This window comes from Motacilla alba, chromosome 18 (assembly GCF_015832195.1).
Source record: "Motacilla alba alba isolate MOTALB_02 chromosome 18, Motacilla_alba_V1.0_pri, whole genome shotgun sequence".
NCBI lineage: Eukaryota > Metazoa > Chordata > Aves > Passeriformes > Motacillidae > Motacilla > Motacilla alba.
The window spans coordinates 10,984,865-11,005,770 of NC_052033.1; the positions used below are offsets into that span (position 1 = coordinate 10,984,865).

The 20,906-nt window shown below is 64.0% G+C and overlaps 1 protein-coding gene across 1 annotated transcript in view; it reads right to left on the minus strand.

The window, feature by feature from the left end:
* Positions 1–20,906, minus strand: part of SDK2 (sidekick cell adhesion molecule 2) — a 37,721-nt gene that overhangs the window by 2,824 nt on the left and 13,991 nt on the right. Inside the window, exons 2-18 of the mRNA XM_038157580.1 lie at positions 15,245–15,404; positions 7,510–7,616; positions 6,191–6,338; positions 5,401–5,534; positions 4,382–4,493; positions 3,983–4,173; positions 3,365–3,448; positions 3,101–3,295; positions 2,807–2,923; positions 2,544–2,711; positions 2,264–2,366; positions 1,881–2,057; positions 1,662–1,798; positions 1,347–1,494; positions 1,138–1,278; positions 874–1,055; positions 554–669 (exon numbers count right to left, since the gene is read on the minus strand). Of these exons, the coding sequence (XP_038013508.1) occupies positions 554–669; positions 874–1,055; positions 1,138–1,278; positions 1,347–1,494; positions 1,662–1,798; positions 1,881–2,057; positions 2,264–2,366; positions 2,544–2,711; positions 2,807–2,923; positions 3,101–3,295; positions 3,365–3,448; positions 3,983–4,173; positions 4,382–4,493; positions 5,401–5,534; positions 6,191–6,338; positions 7,510–7,616; positions 15,245–15,404 (2,420 nt within the window). The remainder of the gene's footprint in view (positions 1–553; positions 670–873; positions 1,056–1,137; positions 1,279–1,346; positions 1,495–1,661; positions 1,799–1,880; positions 2,058–2,263; positions 2,367–2,543; positions 2,712–2,806; positions 2,924–3,100; positions 3,296–3,364; positions 3,449–3,982; positions 4,174–4,381; positions 4,494–5,400; positions 5,535–6,190; positions 6,339–7,509; positions 7,617–15,244; positions 15,405–20,906) is intronic.

Here is a 20,906-nt window from a genome sequence, read left to right on the forward strand (position 1 = left end):
TAATTCGGCGTTGATTAACGATCAATTAACGGCGCGGGGAGCGCTCGATGCCGGCGCTGTTTACGGAGCTGTGATTAACTCCATCGATAACGGGATCCCCCCTCGCCCGCATCCAGGAGGGATGGCTGGGCATTTAATTGGTATTGTGCAGGATAGCCTCTAGCAACTTAATTAAACACTAATTAGGCCCTAAAAATACTAATCAAAAATACTAAGTGGCGTTTAATAAGAGTGTTAAATATCCTGCTCACGCTGGTTATCTCATTCAGTGGCAATTAAATTCCCGAACTTCTTTCGAGTGGATTAAAACACAAGTTTAATGTTTTAATTCAATTTCATTAATGTAAATTTGAATTAATTGCAATTTGGAATTAATTACAGAGCATGGGAGACTCCGAGCCCATGCAAGTGTTAAATAACAGCAAATATTATTTTAGCAGTCAGGAGAGAGCCAATTAAAATCCGGGATTTCGGCGAGGAGGAGCCAAGACAGTTTGTGAAAGTTGGCCAAGTTTTCCCCACGAGCTGTTCTGGTTTTGGGAATCACCCTCACCTTGTAGCCCTGGTTGATGCCGTTGATGAACTGGGGGCTGGGGGGGTTCCAGGTGAAGCGGATGGTGGTGGAGTTGGTGGCCTCAGCCTGCACATTCCCAGGAGGCACCGTGGGCACTGCCAGGATGAAGGGACAGCTCACAGGGACAGCTCCACAAGGTCCCCTGCATCAGCTGGGTGCCAACCCCGGGTCATCCCTGCCCAGCACATCCCAGACCCCCTGGGACCTCAACACATCCCCCCATCCCACCACCCCAATGGCACCTGTTGCTGTCGGGGTGCCCACCAAGCCCCTGCCCACTCCTGGCTGTCCCTGCCTACCTCCCTGCAGGGTCCACTCTGTCACCTTCATGCTGTAGACCCCCAGGCCGGCGCTGTTGTAGGCGGCCACCTCGATCTCGTAGTTGGTCCAGATGATGAGGTCCTCCAGGAGGAGGTTGTTGACCTCGGCGTTGGTGATGTTCTTGAACTGGTACCCCACGGGCAGCCCGGCCAGGCAGTACCTGGGCACCGGGAGCCGTCAGAGCTGCCACTGTCCCCACCAGCACCGGTCTGGGACCCCTGGGCACCCCCGCTGGCACCTACCGGATGATGTAGCCCTTGAGCACCCCGTTCTGGTGGCTCTCGGGGGGCGGCTGCCACTGGATCATGATGGACTGGTTGGTGCGGCCGCTGGCGATGACGTTCTGGGGGGGCGCGGAGGGCGGCTCCTCGGGCAGGGACACCCTGCAGGGACAGGGCAGGGTGAGCACGCGGGGTCACCAGCCCCCCCAGGACCCCCGGCCGGGACTCACCTCTCCGTGTCCTTGCTGAACTGGCCCCTGCCCACGTCATTCACAGCGCACAGGCGGAACTGGTAGGAGCGAGCGGGGACCAAGCCCCGCACTGTCACCGATGTCACCTCGGGGTCCACGCTGGCCAGCAGCACGGTCCAGGGCGCGTCTGGGGGAGAAGGGGACGGCAGGGTGGGGACCTGGCCTGCAGCACACTGGGGTCCCCTGCCTGGCTGACCAGTCCCGGGGTCCCCAAGCAGCATCCCCTGCACCAGGGTGACACTGGGCACTTCTCCCAGCACCAGCGGTGCCAGGGGGGTGGCAGCAGCCCCTTACTGTTCTCGGAGACCTCCACGACGTAGCGGAGCAGGGGGCTGTTGCCGTCGAAGGGCTTGGCCCAGGTGAGGTTGATGGCCCGTTTCTCCTGCGGGCTCAGGGCGGCCACGGGGCTCTCGGGGGCGTGGGGGAGCTGCCTGGACAGGGGGGTTAGGGAGGGCAGGGGGTGGGGGACACAGCCCCAGCAGGGGGTGCTGGCGGGATGCGGGGGGGTCTCACCGGACACGGAGGTGGGCGCTGCGCGAGTCGTTGCCCCCGGCCGAGATCACCTTGCAGGTGTAGGTGCCGATGTCACCCGACCAGGTCTGGGAGATGTGCAGGGTGCCCACCTCGTCCAGGCGCACCCGGGGGCCGCTCTCGGGGCCCAGCGGTGCCCCGTCCTTCTCCCAGACGTACCTGTGCAGGGGGAGCCAGGTGTGCCCCGCAGCCCCCCAGCGAGCAGAGGGGACCGGGGGCTCGCTGTCACAGGGCACCAGGTGGCACTGCAGGACCACCAGCGCGGGGCTGAGGAACGGGAGCCCCATCTCCCTCCCCAGCACAGCGGTGACAGCAGCCAGGTGGGCAAACCGGCGGTGCCGGGACTCCCCAAGCCTCTCCCTCACCTGACGTCCACGCTGGGGTCATGGGTGACCCCGCAGCTCATGACAGCCTTGGTGCCCTTGATGACACTCTGGTCCTGCGGCGGGTCCGTGATACGTGTCCTTGCTGCGGGGGGACACAATGAGCCACCAGCACTGCGGGGGTGGCACCCGCAGGGACAGCCCCGTTTGCACCCACAAAACCCAGCACCCGTCCCCGGAGAGCTCCATCCCACAGCACCCAGGGCGATGCCTGGAGCCAGGCAGGGTCCCTCCCTTCCCTGGCCCACCGTGAGCCCCTTACCCCAGACCACCAGGTCCGCAGAGGCCTCGTCCACGCCGCGGGAGTTGGTGGCCAGGCAGGTGTAGGTGCCGGCGTCGGGCAGGTGCGCGGGGCTCACCAGGAGGCTGCCCGACTCCAGCAGGGTGAAGCGCGGCAGCTGCACCGAGCCGCTGGCCAGGACCCGCTCCCCTGGGGACGCGGCGGAGCCCCGTCAGTGCCACGGCCGCCGCTGGGGTGGCACCGAGCCCCGGGGAGCGAGGACGGGCTCGTGCCCAGCCCTTTACCTTTCTGCCAGGTGATGGCCGGGCGCGGCGCCCCCGAGGTCTCGCAGTTGAGGATGACGGACATGCCGTCGATCACCGTGCTGTCCTGGGGACCCCGCGTGATGTTGGGGGCGATGCCTGCAGGGCACAGAGGTGCACAGCCCCCCCTCAATTCCCTCCCTCCGCGTGCCCGGCCCAGACCTGACCCAGAAGAGTTCCCCGGGCTCCCCGAGCCGCCTGTGGGACTCATCCAGGGGCACATCCCGCCCGCCACCCAGACAGGGCACCCCCAGGGCAAGGCGGGGTGGCACCTACTGGTCACGGCCAGGTACGTGGTGGTCTGCACCTCGCCGGCCGCGTTGCGGGCGAAGCACTGGAACATTCCGGTGTCATCGGGCAGCAGCCCGCTGATCTGCAGGCTGCCGTCCTCCAGCAGCTGGAAGCGGGACAGCTTCTCCAGCTGCAGGAGGGCAGCGTCCTTGTACCAGGCCATCTCGGGAGGGGGGACACCTGCAGGGGTACGGCCACGTCAGGCACGGGCCGGCGGCGGCGCACGGAGGGTGCCGGGGAGCAGCTCACCCTTGGCTTGGCAGGGGATGGCCACCACCTTCTCCATCTCGGCCGTGATGTGCCTCTCCGGCTCCCTGACGAACTGTGGGGGCTCTGCCGAGGGAACCAGCACATAGCAGCGGGGACAGAGCCTCCCCCAGGGTCCTGGGGCTGACTGGTGCCACTCCTGTCACCTGCCGTCCCTGCCCCGGGGCCGAGCCTGCCCCAGCTCATGGCGAGCGTGGTCTGGGCTGCTCGAGGGCAGGAGCTCACCCAGCACGGACAGGGAGGTGACAAGGGACAGGAGCTCACCCAGCACAGACAGGGAGGTGACAAGGGACAGGAGCTCACCCAGCATGGACAGGGAGGTGACAAGGGACAGGAGCTCACCCAGTGTGAACAGGGAGGTGCCCACAGGCAGGAGATAGCCCAGCAGGGGCAGGAGCTCACCCAGCAGGGGCAGGGAGGTGACAAGGGACAGGAGCTCACCCAGTGTGAACAGGGAGGTGCCCATGGGCAGGAGATAGCCCAGCAGGGGCAGGAGCTCACCCAGCAGGGGCAGGGAGGTGACAAGGGACAGGAGCTCACCCAGTGTGAACATGGAGGTGCCCACAGGCAGGAGATAGCCCAGCAGGGGCAGGAGCTCACCCAGCACGGCCAGGAAGGCGCCGGCAGTCACGGCGGGGACGCTGCTGCTGCGCAGCACAGCCTCGCACTCGTAGAAGCCGCTGTCGCTCAGGGTGGGGTGCAGGATGGTCAGCCGGCGGCTGTAGTCGCTGATCCCGCTGGACACGGGCACCCCGTCCTTCTTCCAGACGATGTGCAGCTTGATCAGCGGCCTGGGGGGCCAGGGCGAGTCAAGAGACAGCTCCAGCTTCTCTGGAGGATCCCACCCCACTCCATCCTGCAGGGCTCGCAGGTGGGAAGGGACCTCCCTCCACCCCACAGGTTCCAGGAGTGTGGTGGGAAGGGGTTTAGGAGCACCCAGCCCCTAAATCTCCCTTGGGCAGGGAGATTCCCCCCCCTCACCCCCACGCCACGGCTCACCTGGCGTTGGCCACACACTCCATGGTCACCTCCGAGGTCCCGGCCACCACGCTGGTGTTCTTGGGCGGCACGATGATGGTGGGTGCGATGGGATCAGCCGGGCCGCCCACGTCTGGGGAAAAGCAGGCCCAGAGGGACAGCCATGAGCACCCGCTGCCACCCTGGGGCGTCCCCAGAGAGGGCACCCGAATCCCCAGCCGCTCAGCTTGGAGGAGACAAAGGTGACAGGGACCTGGTGGCACCGGGGTGCCTTCCCAGCTGTCCCTAAGCTGTGTCCCCCCGTGGGAGCCCTGGCACGCCCGGGCAGGGCCACCAGGCTGGTGGCAGCAGGGAGGAGGGAGCAGGGAGTCCGTAAAGCAAAATGATGGCAACGATAAAAAAGCCTCGTGTAGGCGCTGTAAAAACGCGACGGGCTCGGAAGCTGCTGATAGAGCGGAATCCATAAACAGGGCCTGGGATGTTTATGGAGCTCCAGGACGCCCAGGGATGGGAAAACGGATTAATGGGGACGGGAGACAGGCAGACAGACAGGGATAACCTATCCTAACCCTGTGGAGCACCAGGAGGGGAGATGGCGAGAGCGTGGCAGGACTGATGTCACTTTGGGGCACGTCCCGTGGGACGGGCTGTCACCACCCAAACGGACTGGAGGACCCTTGGAAGGCCTGGGGAGCCCAAAGGGACTGGAGGGACAAAGCCACAGGGGTGACCCCCGGGCAGGGGCTGCTCCAGAGCACCAGGAGCTGACAGGGGGACACGGATGGAGGTGGGGGGGGTGTCCATGGGCCGACACTGCAGCCCCCATCCCACAGCCCATCCCAGGGCACGGCAGGATGCAGCTGGAGCAGGAGCCGTGGCACACCAGCGCCTGCAGCACAGCCACGAGCCCCTAAATAAATTCTGAGGCAGCTGAACTGCCAAGTCAGCAGAAGCCAGAGCCTCCGGAGAGATTTACTGCAAATTAAACCTGGGGGCGAGGCAGGGGCTGGGGGGAGGAGGGCAGTGCCCCCCACACTCACTGGCCACGGTCAGGGTGATGGGCTGGCTCGTCTTGTTGTCCCCGTTCTTGTCATTGACCGCCTGCACGTAGTAACGCCCCGCGTCCGGGGCCACCGTGGACAGGATGACCAGGGTGTTCTCCAGCGTGATGGCTCTGGGAGGACAGCGTGGTGGGAGTGAGCCCCTCGAGCTGGGACCCTCACTGCCCACCCAGCACCCACGTGGGACCCCCAGCCTCCCCCAGTGCCAGCCCCAGGATGGGGGGACCGAGCCCTGCGCCCCTCTGTCCAAGCAGAGCCCACAGGACGGTGCCGATTCCGAGGATTTCTCCTTTTATTTTCATATTTTTTGCTTACTGGAACAATCTAATCTGCTGGAAACATAAAATGCTGTGGGGAATATGGGGTTTTTTTTACCATTAAATACGAGATAAAGGAGTTTTATCTCCTCAATCCCGCTTTGCAAATCGGAAGGAGACCGGTTCAATTCCTGCATAATGGGGGTTACAAATTCAATTCCTGCCACCTGTGGCTGCCCAGGGCTCCGGCAGCACCGGGATTTGCACAGCTCCGTGGGGACACCTGGCACACGCGTGTGCCGTGTTTGGCTCTGTCCCACCCTCTCCCCCGCCTTCCTCCCACCCGCTTTCATTTTTTGTTAAGAAATCCCTCTCTCTGGTGACAAACAGAGCCATCAGTCACCAGGCCTGTCCCCAGGCTTTAGCACCATGTCAGTTAAACACCCTTAGTGCAGGGGGGACAAGGGGAAATGCAGCCCCGGGGATGCTGGGGGGGTTCCGGGGGTGCTCACACACGGCTGCTGGGGGAGATCTTCCGTCCATCCCTGAACCAGGTGACCTGGGGCCGCGGGAAGCTGGCGATGCGGGGCGCGCGGATGACGGCCGCCTCGCCGTGGGACACGCTCTGCTGCGCCTCGCCGTCCTCGAAGCTCCCCATGTCTGCGGGACAGGGCGCCGTGCCAGGGGCTGTGCCCGGGGATGCAGTGCCCGGCCTGGCCGGGGTTTGCGGGATGGGCTCCCCGGGGCTGCTCCCGGTCCCCTCCTCGGCTGGCTCAGGGTGGGGGTGTGGGGGTGGCTCAGGTGCCACCGCTGCTCCTGGTATCCCTCCCTCCATCCGTCACCCCCGTGCTGGCTCAGGGACCCCTCTGAGCGTCCCCACACACACAGGGAGGGCCCAGCCCCGGGGCTCCCCAGCTTCCCTCTGTCCCCATGGCGTGTCCCAGTGCCAGGAGCATCCCAGCACGACCCTGGCTCCAGGGACAAGGTGTGGCACAGCTGCCTCCATCCCCCCCCGCCATTCCCAGCCTGGGAGCACGCAGCAGTTGTGGGAGACTGAGGGAAGCGGGGGGCGTGGAGGAGGGAGGTGGGACAGGGGATTTTTATTGACTTCCTTAATTGCTGTAATTAAAAACATGTAAAGAATCCTTTTTTAACGACTTTGCCATTATCATTAGTTGTTAGCGCAGCTGCCTTATTAATTTCTCATTATCCTCCTGATTTGTCACTGCTCCTCAGGAGGAGTTTGAGGGGACGGGAGTGGGGATATCCCGGAGGCAAGGGGTGACAGAGAGGGGCAGGTCCCTTGGGGGGACAGAGCCACCACCCCAGGCCTCAGCATCGCCACCTCCTCCTTAAATATTGCCAGCATCGCCCCAGGGATGCTCCAGACATCCCTGCTGGCATCGCCTCAGGGATGCTCCCATGTCCCTGCCAGTGCCACTCCAGGGACGCTCTGATGTCCCTGCCAGTGTCACCCCAGGGATGCTCCCAATGTCCCTGCCAGTGTCACCCCAGGGGTGCTCCCAATGTCCCTGCCAGCCCCACCCCAGGGATACCCTGGATGTCCCTGCCAGTGTCACCCCAGAGATGCTCCCAATGTCCCTACCAGTGTCACCCCAGAGATGCTCCCAATGTCCCTGCCAGTGCCACCCCAGGGATGCTCTGATGTCACTGCCAGTGCCACCCCAGGGATGCTCTGATGTCCCTGCCAGCGTCACCCCAGGGTGACTCGCACGTGCTGGCCACGAGTGGCACCAACACCGGAGCTGTCGCTCAGCGCCGGGAGCTGGGTGTCCCCGTGCTGTCCCCACGGGGCAGGACTGTCACTTACAGGCCACCTGCACCTCGGTCTGGCGCTGCAGCAGCGCTCCCATGCGGTTGCGGACGATGCAGCGGTAGAAGCCGGCGTGGGTGCGGTCCAGCGAGGTGATCATGTACCTGCGGGAGGGGAACCAGCCGTGAGGGGACATCAGTGTCACTGTCACAGCCCCCCGGAGAGGCGGTTTACTGCACATGTGTCAGGAGCTCCTTTTCCCCGAGGTGCGTGCAGGCTGGGGGGACACCCCAGTGTCCCTCCTGCCACACAGGGAGTCACGGCCACCCACGCTGCCCGTGCTTCCACTGTGCACAAGCCGGCGACTGTCACCCTCCCGGTCCAGGGGCTGGGACCCGCTGTCCTGAGCCCTGCCCCAGCAGTGACACCGCGGTCTGCTGGTGTCACCCAGCTTGGACCTGAGAGCGGCCGAGTCCGGCACTGCTCCGGCTGAACCCCCTTATCACCCCCACTGCTCTTATCAGCGGCCAGTGAGGAGATAAAGGAAATCTCCACATCTCCACCCGAGCGTCGCCACTGTCCCCGAGCCGGACCCTGCTGCCACCAGGGCGGTCCCCAGCCCCAGAGCTCCGGTTTCATCCCCCCCGAGCAGCCGGGGGAGCCTCCGGGGGCCAGGCGGCCTCGCCGGCCCCGACGGGGAGCGCTGCGAGATAAAGCAGAGAGGGAATAAATCAAGCGAGCTCAGCCCTCCTGGCCCAAAATCTAATCTTGTGTTAAAACCCGCCGCGGGTTCTCTCGGCAGAGCTTTGTTTGTTCTTCTGAGAACCCAGCGTAAATGCAACTTTCACAAGAGCCGAGGAGTGCCGGGCCCTGCACCCATCTCCTTGCATGGCAGGGGGTGACAGGGGACACAGGGCTCTCCCCCGGCCCGGTGGCACCGCGGGGACTGGCACCAAAGCCGCGGTGACACCAGCCAGCCGCCCACCCACGCGGCGTGCCGGGGTCACCCGTCCCCGCGGGAGGAGGGAGGGCGCCCTTTGGGAGCGAGTCCTTGAGTGTCACGGCTGATATTCAAAAATGCTCCCCAGAGGCTTTAAATAAGATATTGCAGCGGCACGGAGCTGTCAGGGAGGGCTGCAGACGCCAGGAGTAACGGCCCCGCTCTCCTTGCCGTGTCCTCGTTAATAAATCACACCGTGACTCCCGAGTGCACGCACGCCCACGGACGGACAGACGGACCCACGGCAGCAGAGGGACACGTGTGTCCCCGAACAGACCCGTGTCCCCTCCAGAGCCTCACTCCAGGCCGGGGACAACGCAAAGCCACCAGCGCTGGCACAGCCCAGGGGACACAAACCGGGTCACACCTTCAGCGCAGCCCTGGCAGCACGGTGTCCCCACAGCAGGACACCTCCGTGGGCACAGGGAGCCGTGTCCCCGGGCCAGGATGCTCCGGCAGCTGCAGTGAAGGGGGCCTGGTCCCCACGCACGGGAGCCGGAGGAGTTACTGAAGCAGCAGCTCTTGCGCACACACCTCAGCCGCTGAAAATAGCCCGGAGAGAGGAAATCAATTCCCGGCACAGCCCAGCCCGCAGTCATCAACCACACCGGCACAGGCTGCGTTCTCCCCGCTCGCCTTCCACCGAGGCTTTCATCCAAGAGCGCTCGGGTTCCATTTCCTTCCCCCATCACGCCTGGCTGGGAGGGGACGGGCATTGATTTCACCCCCAATGTCACCCTCCTGTCACCCTCACGGGGGATGCGCTGCAGGCGGGAGGGGGCGACGCCACCCACCCCCCAGTTTGTGCCGCGAGGCCAGGAGCTCCAGGGCCGCTGTTCCACACGGGGAAGGAGCTCCTCCAGCCGGGAGCGCTCCCGTCCCCAGCCGGGTGGCTTTGTGTCCAGCCGCCCCCGCTCCAGCCAGGACCGAGGCAAAGCTGGCCCAGCTCCCGGCGCAGCCCTCGCTGCTGACTCCGCTGTTCCAGGGGTTTGTTTGGCTTCTCTGTGAAGACGGAGCTTGACAGGGCACGGTCCGTGGGGGAAGGCGAGCGCTGACCCCCCCGGCCCGGCAGGAAGCGGCTGTGCCCCGCTCAGCCCCGGGGTCAGGAGGCGGCTCCGCGGGCAGCAGCCCCGTGCTGGGGGAGCGGCAGCAGCTTTGGCACCGGATCTGTCTGACAGATGGATGGCTGCACGCTGGGGGATGACAACCTGTCCGTCCGTCCGTCCGTCTGTCCGTCCCTCAGCCGGGCAGGGCGCAGCAGCGTGCCCAGCTCCTCGCCGTGCCATCCCGCAGGGTTGTCCCCATCCCTCCTGCCCCAGCCCCGGCTGCTGCCGGGGCTCTGCTCTTGTGGGGTTGCTGAGGAGCGTGGGGCTGACGCTGCCGAATTATTCTTAGATTGAGGGGGTGGAGAAGGGCCGGGAAAAGCAGCAGCCAAAGGATTTGATCCATCAAATTGAAAGCCAGAAGAGCGCAGAAATCTGTGAGGTTCTTCCAGTGCCGCCCAGTAACAGCAACAGCTGGATCGGATTTGGGGTGGAAGCACACTGGCACAGTCCCCTTTGATTAATATCCTGGATAACGACTAATTAATTCTGGAGGGGACGCGTGTTTGAATAGTTACTGCGGGATAATGAAATGTCAAGTGAGCATTAAAACACACTTAGCAGAGGTTTAACGACTCGGAGCATCCGAGCAGTGTCCCGGCCCCTGCTCCGGGCCAGCGCTCGATGAGGCTGCGAGCCCCCCCTGGAGCTCCATCAGCCCCGCTTAACTGGGCTATTGGATCTCAATTAGCTCCCGACTGGAACGGATTCTCTCTGGATCCACGTGGCCGTCGCCTCTCCTCCTGCCCGCAGTGTTTTCCCTCGGCCGTGGGAATTGGCAGCGCCATAAATCGCTGCCTCAATTGGCCCTGCCAGAACAATGAGCCATTTAATAATTAATGCCCGTGTATTAATCAGCCTCCTTCCTGCAGAGCAGGGACGGAGCGAGCCTCGATCCGTGTCGCGGCATCCGGAGGGCTTTGGTGCATTGCTCAGCACGAGCTTGGCCCCCTCCCAGCTCCCGCGGCATCTCCTGCTCTGGCAGTCCCCTGTCCTCTCCGGCGTGGCTCCTGAGCCCCTCCAGGACCCCAGCAGGGACATTCCCTCCTCTGCCATCCCAGCAGGTCTCTCCTGCCAGCCCAGCGCTGCTGGGGTTCACTGGCACCGCTGCCCTGTGCCCACGGCTCCTCATGCCAACGTTCAGGTGTCCCCAAAGTTCCAAACGAGGCACAGAGACAGGCAGGAGCCTCCCCAGCAGAAGCATTCCCAGGAAAAACCACCCCCTCCATGCTGCCCACGCTCCTCGCCGGCACTCCTGGGGCTTTGCCGCCTGTGGTGGTGCCAAAGGTGGCACCGAAGGTGACACAGGCCAGGCTGGAGCCACAAGAACCAGGAGAGCCCTGCTGAGCTCCACCCAGCCTGGCTGCAACCCTTCCAGCGTTCTTCAGCTGCCTCAATTAACTCATTGCACGGTAATTAGCTCCCCAAGTTGGAGGGATGGGCTTCACACCTGGGCTGGCAAGGAGCTGGGCCCCCCAGAGCAGGGATGAGATCCCAGCAGGAATCTGGGGGTGATCCAATCCTGTTTGCCCCAGGCCTGGGATTTTCAGAGGCTCCTGGCTCTGTACGTCACATAATTTGGGGATAAACTCTGGGCATCAAACATTTGGGATCCTCAGCAGGCCATAAAGGCAGGTCAGAGTCCTGTGTGTGCAGCCAGTTGTGTCCCTGACCCCCAGGGGACACCCCAAAACAGCCCAGGGAGGAGCAGGGCTTGAAAGAGCCCCAAATCTGGGTGAGCCCACACAGAAAGGCTCCTGGAAGGAGAAGGAGATGGATGAGAGACACCACGTGCTGGAAAACCCAGCCCAGGGCTGGCATGGGATGGCACGGGGAGGCTCAGCTGTGCCAGCCCTGCTTGGCAGAGGGGAGCTGGGGCAAAGCCAGGCAGAGTCAGAGATGGAATTACACAGTTCCAAGCTCCAGCAAAGGCGATCTGGGCTCTTGAGAGGAGGCAGGGAATCCTTCAGTAGCTGCTGGACTCCTGCACCAGCTGTGGAGGCACGAGGGGAGGCACGAGGTCTGATTTAGGAGCCAGAAGATGCATCTCTACGGATGGGAGTCTGTCCAGAGGTAATCTATGTGTAAGGTAATTTCCAAAGGCAGCAGGACTCGATGCAGCCCTTAATAGGACAATCTCATGTGATAAATTACCAGCCCCAACTAATCTGCATGTTAAATTTCTTGTATGAGAAATAAATATCCCCAATTCACCAGAGAAGCGCTTTCCTTGCGAGGATTTCATTAAAGACATCGAGCTGCCTGATTTGCATGCTGTGATTCCTCATCCCAGCAGCTCGGGAGAGCCCAGCACTGGAGACATCCTGGAGGCAAAACCAGAGCTGGGCCAGGGCACCCGAGCGTGTGGGCACCCAGCCTGCTGTCACCTCGTGGGCACCAGAGGGGGGTCAGGGCACCCAGCACACGAGGCAGCAGGGATCCCATGGGAAACGGCCTCGTGCACCCCGTGCCAGCAGCAGGGAAGGGAGGGAGGGGGAGGCAGCTGGTCCCTGATCCCTGAGCACCCACCAGGAATGCTCCTGGGGGGCGCACACAGAGCCAGGCTGATCCTGGAGCCCCCCACAGCCCCAGGGGAGGATGGCTACACACACACAGACAGACACACAGACAGACAGAGCCAGGCTGATCCCTGAGCCCCCCACAATCCCAGGGATGCTCCCAGGGGAGTGAGGATGGATGGCTCCACACACACACATGCAGAGCCAGGCTGCTGCTCAGTCCCTCGGGGGTCCCTCATGCTCCTCATCCCCCAGCATCCCCCGAGGGAAGGAGCTCTGCGCGCTCCTGGAACCAAGCTGGGATGCTCCATCCCCAGGGACGCTCCGGGGCGACGAGCCCCCGGTCACACACAGAGCCGGGCTGGTGCCCAATCCCCCCCAGCCCCAGGGTGGCTCCAGGGGGGGATGGCTCCACGAGCGCACAGCCCCGGGCTGCTCCGCAGTCCTCCTGGAGTCCCTCACGGCGCCGAATCCCCGGGGATGCTCCTGGGGGAGGCCGGCTGCAGGCGCTCAGAGAGCCGAGCGATCCCGCCGCGCTCCCCGGGGATGCTCCCGAGGGATGCCCCACGCACGGCACCGGCACCGGCACCGCCGCCGCCCTGCCCGGCTCGGGGCCGCGCACAGGCCCAGCCCGGTGCCCACCTGGCCCTCGGCGAGCGCCGGGAGCCGCTCCGGTGGCGGCGGAACCGCTGCGGGAAGGAAAGGGCGGTCGCCATGGAAACGCTGCCAAACCGGGAGAGCGGCTCCTTCCCTGGAAACGCGGCGTGAGCTCCTGCGACCGCCGTGAGCACCGAGTGGGGCGGATCCGGGGGGGTGGGGGACAGCGAGCCCCTGCCCGCCGCCCCCAGATGGGAAATGCAGGAGCGCCGCTGGCCCTGCTCAGGAGAGGATCTGGGGAGCAGCAGTGAGGATGATGAGGATGGGATGCTCGGAGACGCAGCCCGGGCTGGGAACCACGAGATGAAGCCACTAAGCCTGGCTGGGAACTGTGACCTGATGCCACCAAGCCTGGCTGGGAATCATGAGTGATGCCACCAAGCCCAGCCAGTCCCTGGGCACGGCCCCCGCAGCACATTGTCCCCTCCAGAGCCTTCCTCACGGGCACAGCCGAGCTCTGGGAACGTCCTCCTGTCCCTGGACTGACGGACACACGGCAGCACCCAGCTGGGAGGGACTGGTGCACCCCAAACCCAGAGCCACCCCCGGCCCCACGCGGCCAGGAACATCCCCGAGCCTCCCCGGCCATCAGCAGCAGTCCTCCCCTCTCCAAGGATTACTCTGTTTCTAAACTCGTTAACTTTTAATTACAACCTTCCCGCTGCCTGAGCGGGCTGGCTCCGCGCCACCGACAGCTCTATTAAAATTCAATTTCTGCCCATCATAACTAATTTTGGTCCTTCTCCTTCTCACCAGCAGCCTCCAGTGCCAGGCACGACAGCCAAGCCCTCGTCTCCACACTCCAGATCCCCCGGGAGGCGCGGGCAGAGCCAAGGGATGCTGGCAGGTTCCAGGGGAGCCCAGCAGGGATTTGGGATTTGCGCGGAGCCTTCCCTGCTCCGCCGGCTGCGTTTGTTTGGGTTTTCCCCACGCGTTTGTTTGGTTGGTTTCTCGCTTCCTCCCTTAATCCTTTCTGCCTGGGTGCTGGAGCTGGGGCTGCCGGGGAGGGGGGTCACCGTGGGGCAGGGATGCGGGGATGGAGGGATGTGGGGATGGAGGGATGGAGGGAGCCAGGGATGGAGGGATGGGGGATGCGGGGATGCGGGGATGGGGGGATGCAGGGATTCAAGGATGCGGGGATGCAGGAATGTGTGGATTTGGGGATTCAGAGATGTAGGATGCAGGAATTCAGGGATGCAGGGGTGTAGGAATGCATGGATGCAGGGATGCAGGAATGCAAGGGTGCAGGAATGCATGGATTCAGGGATTCAGGGATGCAGAAATGCATTGATTCAGGGATGCATTTATTCATGATGCAGGGATTCAGGGATTTAGGGATGCCTTGATTCATGGACGCATGGATTCAGGGATGCATGGATGCAGGGACGCACGGATTCAGGGATTCAGGGATTCAGGGATGCAGGGATGTGCAGCTGCCTGGCATCCCGGAGCACACACACCACTGCTGGGCTGGGCCCTTTCCTACTGAAGGGTGAATTGAGTTACGCATCAAACCCAGGAGAAAGTCAGGAAAGGGAGTCAGAATGTCCATTCTGGGTTTGGAGGGGACCCCCAGGCACCCCAACCCACTCCCAGGGCAGAGCAGGGCCCGGGACTGAGGTCCTGGCTCCTTTCTCCTGCCTGGCGAAGAGCTGCATTCCCAACAGGAGGGAACTGTGGGGCTCAACAGGTCCCTGAACTTCCACACGGTGACAAGGGACAAGGGCGTCCCACAGGGCCCCCAGCCCGCAGCCAGGGACTCAGCGCATTGCGGAGCCGCAGCCACCGTGGCCCAGGAGGGGACAGTCCCCAAGGAGGGGCTCCAGGATCCCAGCAGGGCACAGACATCACCCAGCCTCTCGCTGCCTTGCCGGCATCCCGGAGCAGCCCCGCGTTGCTACAGCAACACGAAGCCTTTGGATTCGATGCCTGGGAAGGGGGAACGGCGTGTCTCAACCTGAATTATTGATTAAAACAGAGAGGATGACACACACGCTCAGAGGAGATGGCCAGAGGTGCCCGCCTTGATTTAAAGGCCGTCTCCAAGGGGCCGGAGCGCTGCGTGCCAGGATCCGCTGGCACGCGGGGCTGGAGCTGGGCACTCTCCCAGGGAGCCTGGGGCTGTGATCCGCAGCCCGGCGTGGAGGTGTTAATCCGCTTGTGCAAACACCTCCTCCCCGGTGCTGACCTGCCTGAAGTCCCGTTTGCTCTGCAAACAGAGCCACAGCTCCCGGGCTGCTGAGCGCCGCCTCTGTGCCGCCTCCTGGCACGGCAGCCCTGGCACCGGCTCCCGCCAGGGACCAGCAGGACGGGCAGGATGCTCGGGAAGGATCAGAATCCAGAGTCACTGAGGCCGGAAAAGACCTCCAAGGTCACGGTGTCCCAGCTGTGCCCCATCCCCACCGCGTCCCCGGCCCAGAGCTGAGCGCCACCTCCAGTTTTCACCAGGGTCGGGCACTCCAAACCTCCCTGGGCAGCCCCTGCTGAGGCCGGACCGCCCTTTCCAGACTCACCTGTACTCCAGGGAGAACTTGGTGAGCTCCTGGCTGTTGTGCAGCCACTTGAACTCCAGGGGCCAGCTGCCCTCGGCCATGCAGGTCAGCACCAGCCGGTTCCCCTCCAGGTGCACCTGGCTCCGCACCGGCTCCGTCTTGAAGTAAGGGGAGACATCATCTGTGGGGAGAGGGGGGAGAGGGATCAGGGGCCACATCCCACCAGCCCACGGAGCACTCAGCACCCTGCCCCTGCCCCTGGCAGAGCACGGAACAGAACCATTCAAGGTCCTTTCCAACCCAAAGCATTCCATGATGGCGTTGACACCGCCCCGCCGCAGCCAGGCCACCCTGCCCCCTTCCCTGTCCCTTGTCCCCCCCTGAACCGTTCCAGCAGCCCGTCCACGGGGGCTCAGCCCGCTGCAGGTTTATCTAAGCTGCTGCCTCGCTTTATTCCCTGCTCCCTTTGTAGCGTCTCGGAGCTTTTAACTCGGGGGGTGAAGGGGCGGAGGGGCTGCGAGCCGAGCGAGGCAGAACCACTTACTCCTCTCCTGTTTTATTTGCTAAGTAAAACTATAAATCGAACGGCACAGCTCCATTTTCTGCTTAACAAATGGAAGCCCTTTTACTTCAAAGGCACATTCATATTCCCCAGCAGCTTTCAAGTGCACGCTCAATCACGGCTCTGGGTTTTTTCTTTGGGGTAGGGCTTTGCTTTCTTGTCTGCTCCAGCTGAATTCCTGCCGTGGGTCCCTGTGAGCAGCACCAAGGCAGTGCCCACCACCCCGGGGGTGGGACGGGAGTTTGTGGGAGCCAGAGGCACCCCCAGAGCTGCACTGGGGGTCCCTCTCCTCGGTCCTGGTTCCTGCACACCCACACGGAAATGTCCAGGGGATTGGCACCATCCTGCCTGGCACAGGGCAGGGCACGGGGGTGCTGGGTGCCAGGCGAGTCATCAGGAGGGGAAGGAGCAGCTTGTGGCTGGGTAATTTAACCTTCCTCTCTGACCTTCAGCAGCACCAGCTGGAAGGGGCAGCGCTCACTCCTCCTGGTGTCCCTGCCTCGGATCCAGGAGGGATCCAGGCGTTGGGGCACCAGGGCACGGCAGCACAGCACGTCCCGGGTGGCACAGGGGCAGAGCGGTGCCCACTGGCAGCTCGGTGTCCTGGCTGTGGGGTTGGGCACCACTGCTGCCAGCCCGACCCGTGGCCTGGGGAGCTCAGGGCAGCCCTGCCGCCCTCAGGGAGCCCCAGGAGCGGGGACACGGGTGCCACAGGGCTCACGGGAACACCCCGGAGCAGGATCTGTGTCACCTGTGCACGGCGGTGGCCGCACACATCCCCACACCACGGCACAGCTTGACCTGCGAGGCCGGGACGTCGCCCACGCCACCCCGGAGACTTTGGGATTACGGCAGTGCCCAGATGGGGACGTGGCACAGCCAGATGGCAGCTCTGGATCCAAACACCTCCTGCATGAAACCAGTAAATGAACCGTGCCCCAGCCTGGCATCCACTGGGCACGAGGCAGCTGCGGGGAGCGTCCGAGCACGGCACGAGGGGCTGGTCCCCAGGGAATGCTGATCCCCAGGAGATGCTGATCCCCAGGAGATGCTGATCCCCAGGGAATGCTGATCCGCAGGAGATTCTGATCCCCAGGAGATGCTGATCCCCAGGGAATTCTGATCCCTCAGGACCACCAGGCCATGCTGGGATTCTCATCCCTCAGGACCACCAGGCCGTGCTGGAATTCTCATCCCTCAGGACCACCAGGCCGTGCTGGAATTCTCATCCCTCAGGACCACCAGGCCGTGCTGCCAGGGCCCAGCCGAGCCCTCCAAGGGCACAGTGGGACTGAGACCTGGCATGCCCAGGGCACCCCCTGCACCCACCAGCACCCAATGCCTGGGAGGCACCTGGGAGGTGTCCTGGAGGCGTTTGGGGAGCGTTTGGGATGAGGGTGCTGCTGCTGCTGCTGCACCTTCCCCTGGGCCCGCCCGCCGCTCGCATCCATCCTAATTTGATTTTAAGCAGCTAAGGCTCATCACGCTTTGAAGCGCCCGAGCCATCTGTTCTGCATTAAGGGGTGAAAAACGGCGCAGAGGAGGAGAGGCGGCTCCTAATTCCGCTCGGATCGTTCCGGGGTGATCCTCCCGCCGAGGGCACGGCGCCCGCCCCGGCCCGGCCCCGGCCGTGCCCCCGGGAAGGCAAAGCCAGCCCAGCCACGGCAGGGGACAGGGGGGTGGGGGTCCCCCGTGAGGGGTGAAGGTGGCACCGAGCTCCAGGGGAATCCTCCTCATCCTCCCGGGAGCCCAGCCCGGTGCCAGGGGGGACTGCAGGACAGGAGGGATCCAGGGAGGGAAAGGTGGATCCTTAATTCCAGGTCTCCAAAGAGGCCTCCAGGGACAAGGTCAGGTGCTGCCAGGGGGTGCCCACACCAGCTCTTGGAGGGGAGAAGAGTGGGAGACACCAATCCCCCTCATCACCAGCCCCTTCTGCAGCCCCCCGGCCTCAGTTTCCCTCTCCAGCTGCACCAGGCATCCCAGCTCTGCTCCCTGGGGACACCACCGTCCCTGACAGGCCCTGACACCACCGAATCCAGGTTCATGGAGCTCTCACCGTGTCCCCACGGAGCTGGCACGGACGCACGGGAGCTGCCATGCCCCCCGGCCCCGGGCCCAGGGGGAGGGTTCCCGGTGGATGACAGCCACGTCCCCCCAAACGAAGGGTCATTACTGCTCATTCCGCCTCTCCCCCATCTGCTGTGACTGTTTACACTCCGCTTGCTAATTAGAGGCTAATTAGTTGGTGCAGAAATTCATCACTTTCCAAACACAGGCGGCAGCGAGGGGCGTCTCCGGGAACATCTGCACATCTGCCGGCGGCGCGGGACACTGTGCGGCTCCTGCGCCACCCCTGCCAACCCAGCAGGGTCCCCTCGGCAGAGAAAGGTGCCACCGCACCCCTCTGTCCCCATCGGGGCTGAGCCGAGCTGCCGGCGGGGATTCCACTGGCAGCACGGGGACAGGGACAGGGGGGACGGGGACAGGGACAGGGATAGGGACGGGGACAGGGACAGGGACAGGGACAGGGACAGGGACGGGGACAGGGACAGGGACGGGGACAGGGACAGTCCCGGCTCTCTCCCTCCCCTGCCGGTGACAATCTAATGCCAGGCGCTGGCACGGCGCTAATCCCGCCTAATGGGATCGCGGGCTCGGCCCCTGCGCTTTAGTTACATCAGGGCCGGGGGGTTTAGGGCCGGAGCGGGCGCGGATGTAGGGCAGGGCTCCCCGAAGAGCCCTAATGGATCCTAATGCCCGGCCCTAATGGGCGAGCCGGGCACTAAGCTCCCCTCTCTCCGCCTCCAAATCCCTCTTGATGGAAAGGTGCGCGGAGCTTTAAGCCGGGAGGGATCCCGGAACGGCTGCCGAGGGCACGGCTCTGCCCGGCAGCTGCTGCCAGGGGGGCGGTGGGCACGGAGGCTGCAGCCCCCTCCTGTTCCCGTCCCTCTCCGCAGAAAGATGGGGATGGGGGAGGAGATCCAATCCCTCAGGCCACCCCCGAAGCACCGGTGGCTGGTGGGACGGCCGGGTCCCCTCCCGCCTGGCACGGCCACGCAGGGGACAGCACAGTCCCCATGTCTGCTCGTGTTCAGACCCTCTTGGGTGACATCCAGTCCCTCCCCAGCCCAGCTCGCCCTCTGCAAGGTGACCAGCCCGTTCCTGCTGCTCACCAGGATCCAGGAATCCCCACGGAGCCGATGCCCACCAGGACCTGGGGGATGTCCTGGAGCCAGCCCACCTTCACCTGCGGGCTCCAGGTCCCCAGCAGAGCCCGGCCACCACCGGGGACCAGCTCCTGCCTCAGGGAAAACAGCTCCATCCTCTTCCTCCTTGCCAACAACCCTTCTTTGGTCCCACCAGGAGGCAGCCCTGGAACTGCCCACACCCTGCCTGGACATGGAGAGGGGACAGAGCCATGTCCCTGCTCCCCCCACAGCTTCCCAGGGCTCCCCTGGTCCTTCCCGGGGCATCAGCACCCAAAAAGGAGCACGGCAGCCTGGACAGGAGGGTGCCACCCAGTAAAGAGGGTGCCAACCCTCCAGGAGAGGTGGCAGGGCCACCTGGCACTGCCACCGAGCAGCTCCCACCCCGGGGAGATGGAGCTTCCCAGGGCCCCCCATCCTTCCCAGGGCATCAGCACCCAAAAAGGAGCACGGCAGCCTGGACAGGAGGGTGCCAGCCCAATAAAGAGGGTGCCAACCCTCCAGGAGAGGTGGCAGGGGCACCTGACAGTGTCACCAAGCAGCTCCCAGCACAAGGAGATGGAGCTTCCCAAGGCCTCCCCAATCCTTCCCGGGGCATCAGCACCCAAAAAGGAGCACGGCAGCCTGGAAAGGAAGATGCCAGCCCAGTAAAGAGGGTGCCAATCCTCCAGGAGAGGTGGCACGGCCGCCTGGCACTGCCACCGAGCAGCTCCCACCCCGGCCCCCCCAGCACGGGGAGATGCAGCTAAATCTCTTCGGCATCAGGCTCTGGCTGGCTCCGCAGCACGAAGAGATTAAAAAACAATAAAGAGAAAGCGAAACCCTCCGCTATAATTACCAGCCTTTAGCCGCCAGCGGAGGCAGGAGGGAGGGAGGCAAGGAAAACGGGGGGAAAAGAAACAGAGGAGAAGAAGAAATCCACTAAAATTTTAATAGGAACCACTGCATTTAATTTAACGACACATTTTTTCAATTACCAGAATAATTGTTTTATTCATAAAACGAGTTTCAATAAGAGGGTAATTTTCCTTTGTTTTTATTATTCATTTGTGGAACATATTCGCCGCGCGGTTCCCCGGCGCCGCCGCGGCCACGGGGGCCGGCGAGGGGGGCGACGCCGCCCACGGCCCCCAAAAACAGCACCCACAGGGTCCAGAGTGTCCCCGAGCACTCCGGTGGGGTCACAGCCTCAGGTGAGGTGGCCCCAGGGGATCCTTCATGGTATCCAAGGGGTGACAGGGACGCGGTGGCCCCGGGGACAAGTGAACCCCTGCCCACACAGCCACCCCTCGGCTACATGCCATTCCCGGCTTGTCAGGTGCCAGGTGAGGTGGGGAAGCACCAGTCTGTCAGTGGAGGCCGGCAAAGCCACCAGGCGGGTTCGATGGCCCTCGTGTCCCCAAGGGCACGGAGCCACCGCCACGCCCGGGCGCGGCCCCCGCTGCTGCCGGGGGTCCCCAGGCGGGGCCCTGCCGGGGTCCCCGGGGGCGGGTGGCAGCTGCGGGGGGGTCGGAGGCTCTCTGCGGCGCTGCCAGAGCCATTAGTATTCCTGAGGCACGGCTCCATCCCCTCAATGAAAAGCAAACACGGAATTGAAATGCCGAGCGCCGCCGGCACCTGGGGAGCTGCAGAGCGCCACGGTGCTGCCAGGAGGGACCGAGGGGACCGAGCTGCGCCTGGGGGTGCCGGGGATGAAGCCAAGGATGAGCCGGCGCGGTTTGGGAACCTCGGCTGAGCCCTGCTCGCCCTCCTCCCAACACCTGGGCAGGTGCAGAGCAGCCTGGGCCACACCCGGCAGCCCCCCAGGGGATCCCAGCAGGGCGGGACGGCTCCGTGCTCCTCACCCCAGCACCACCAGCACAGAGTCACCCAATGCCACAGTGCTCTGGCTCAGGGAAGTCCCGAAAATCCATCC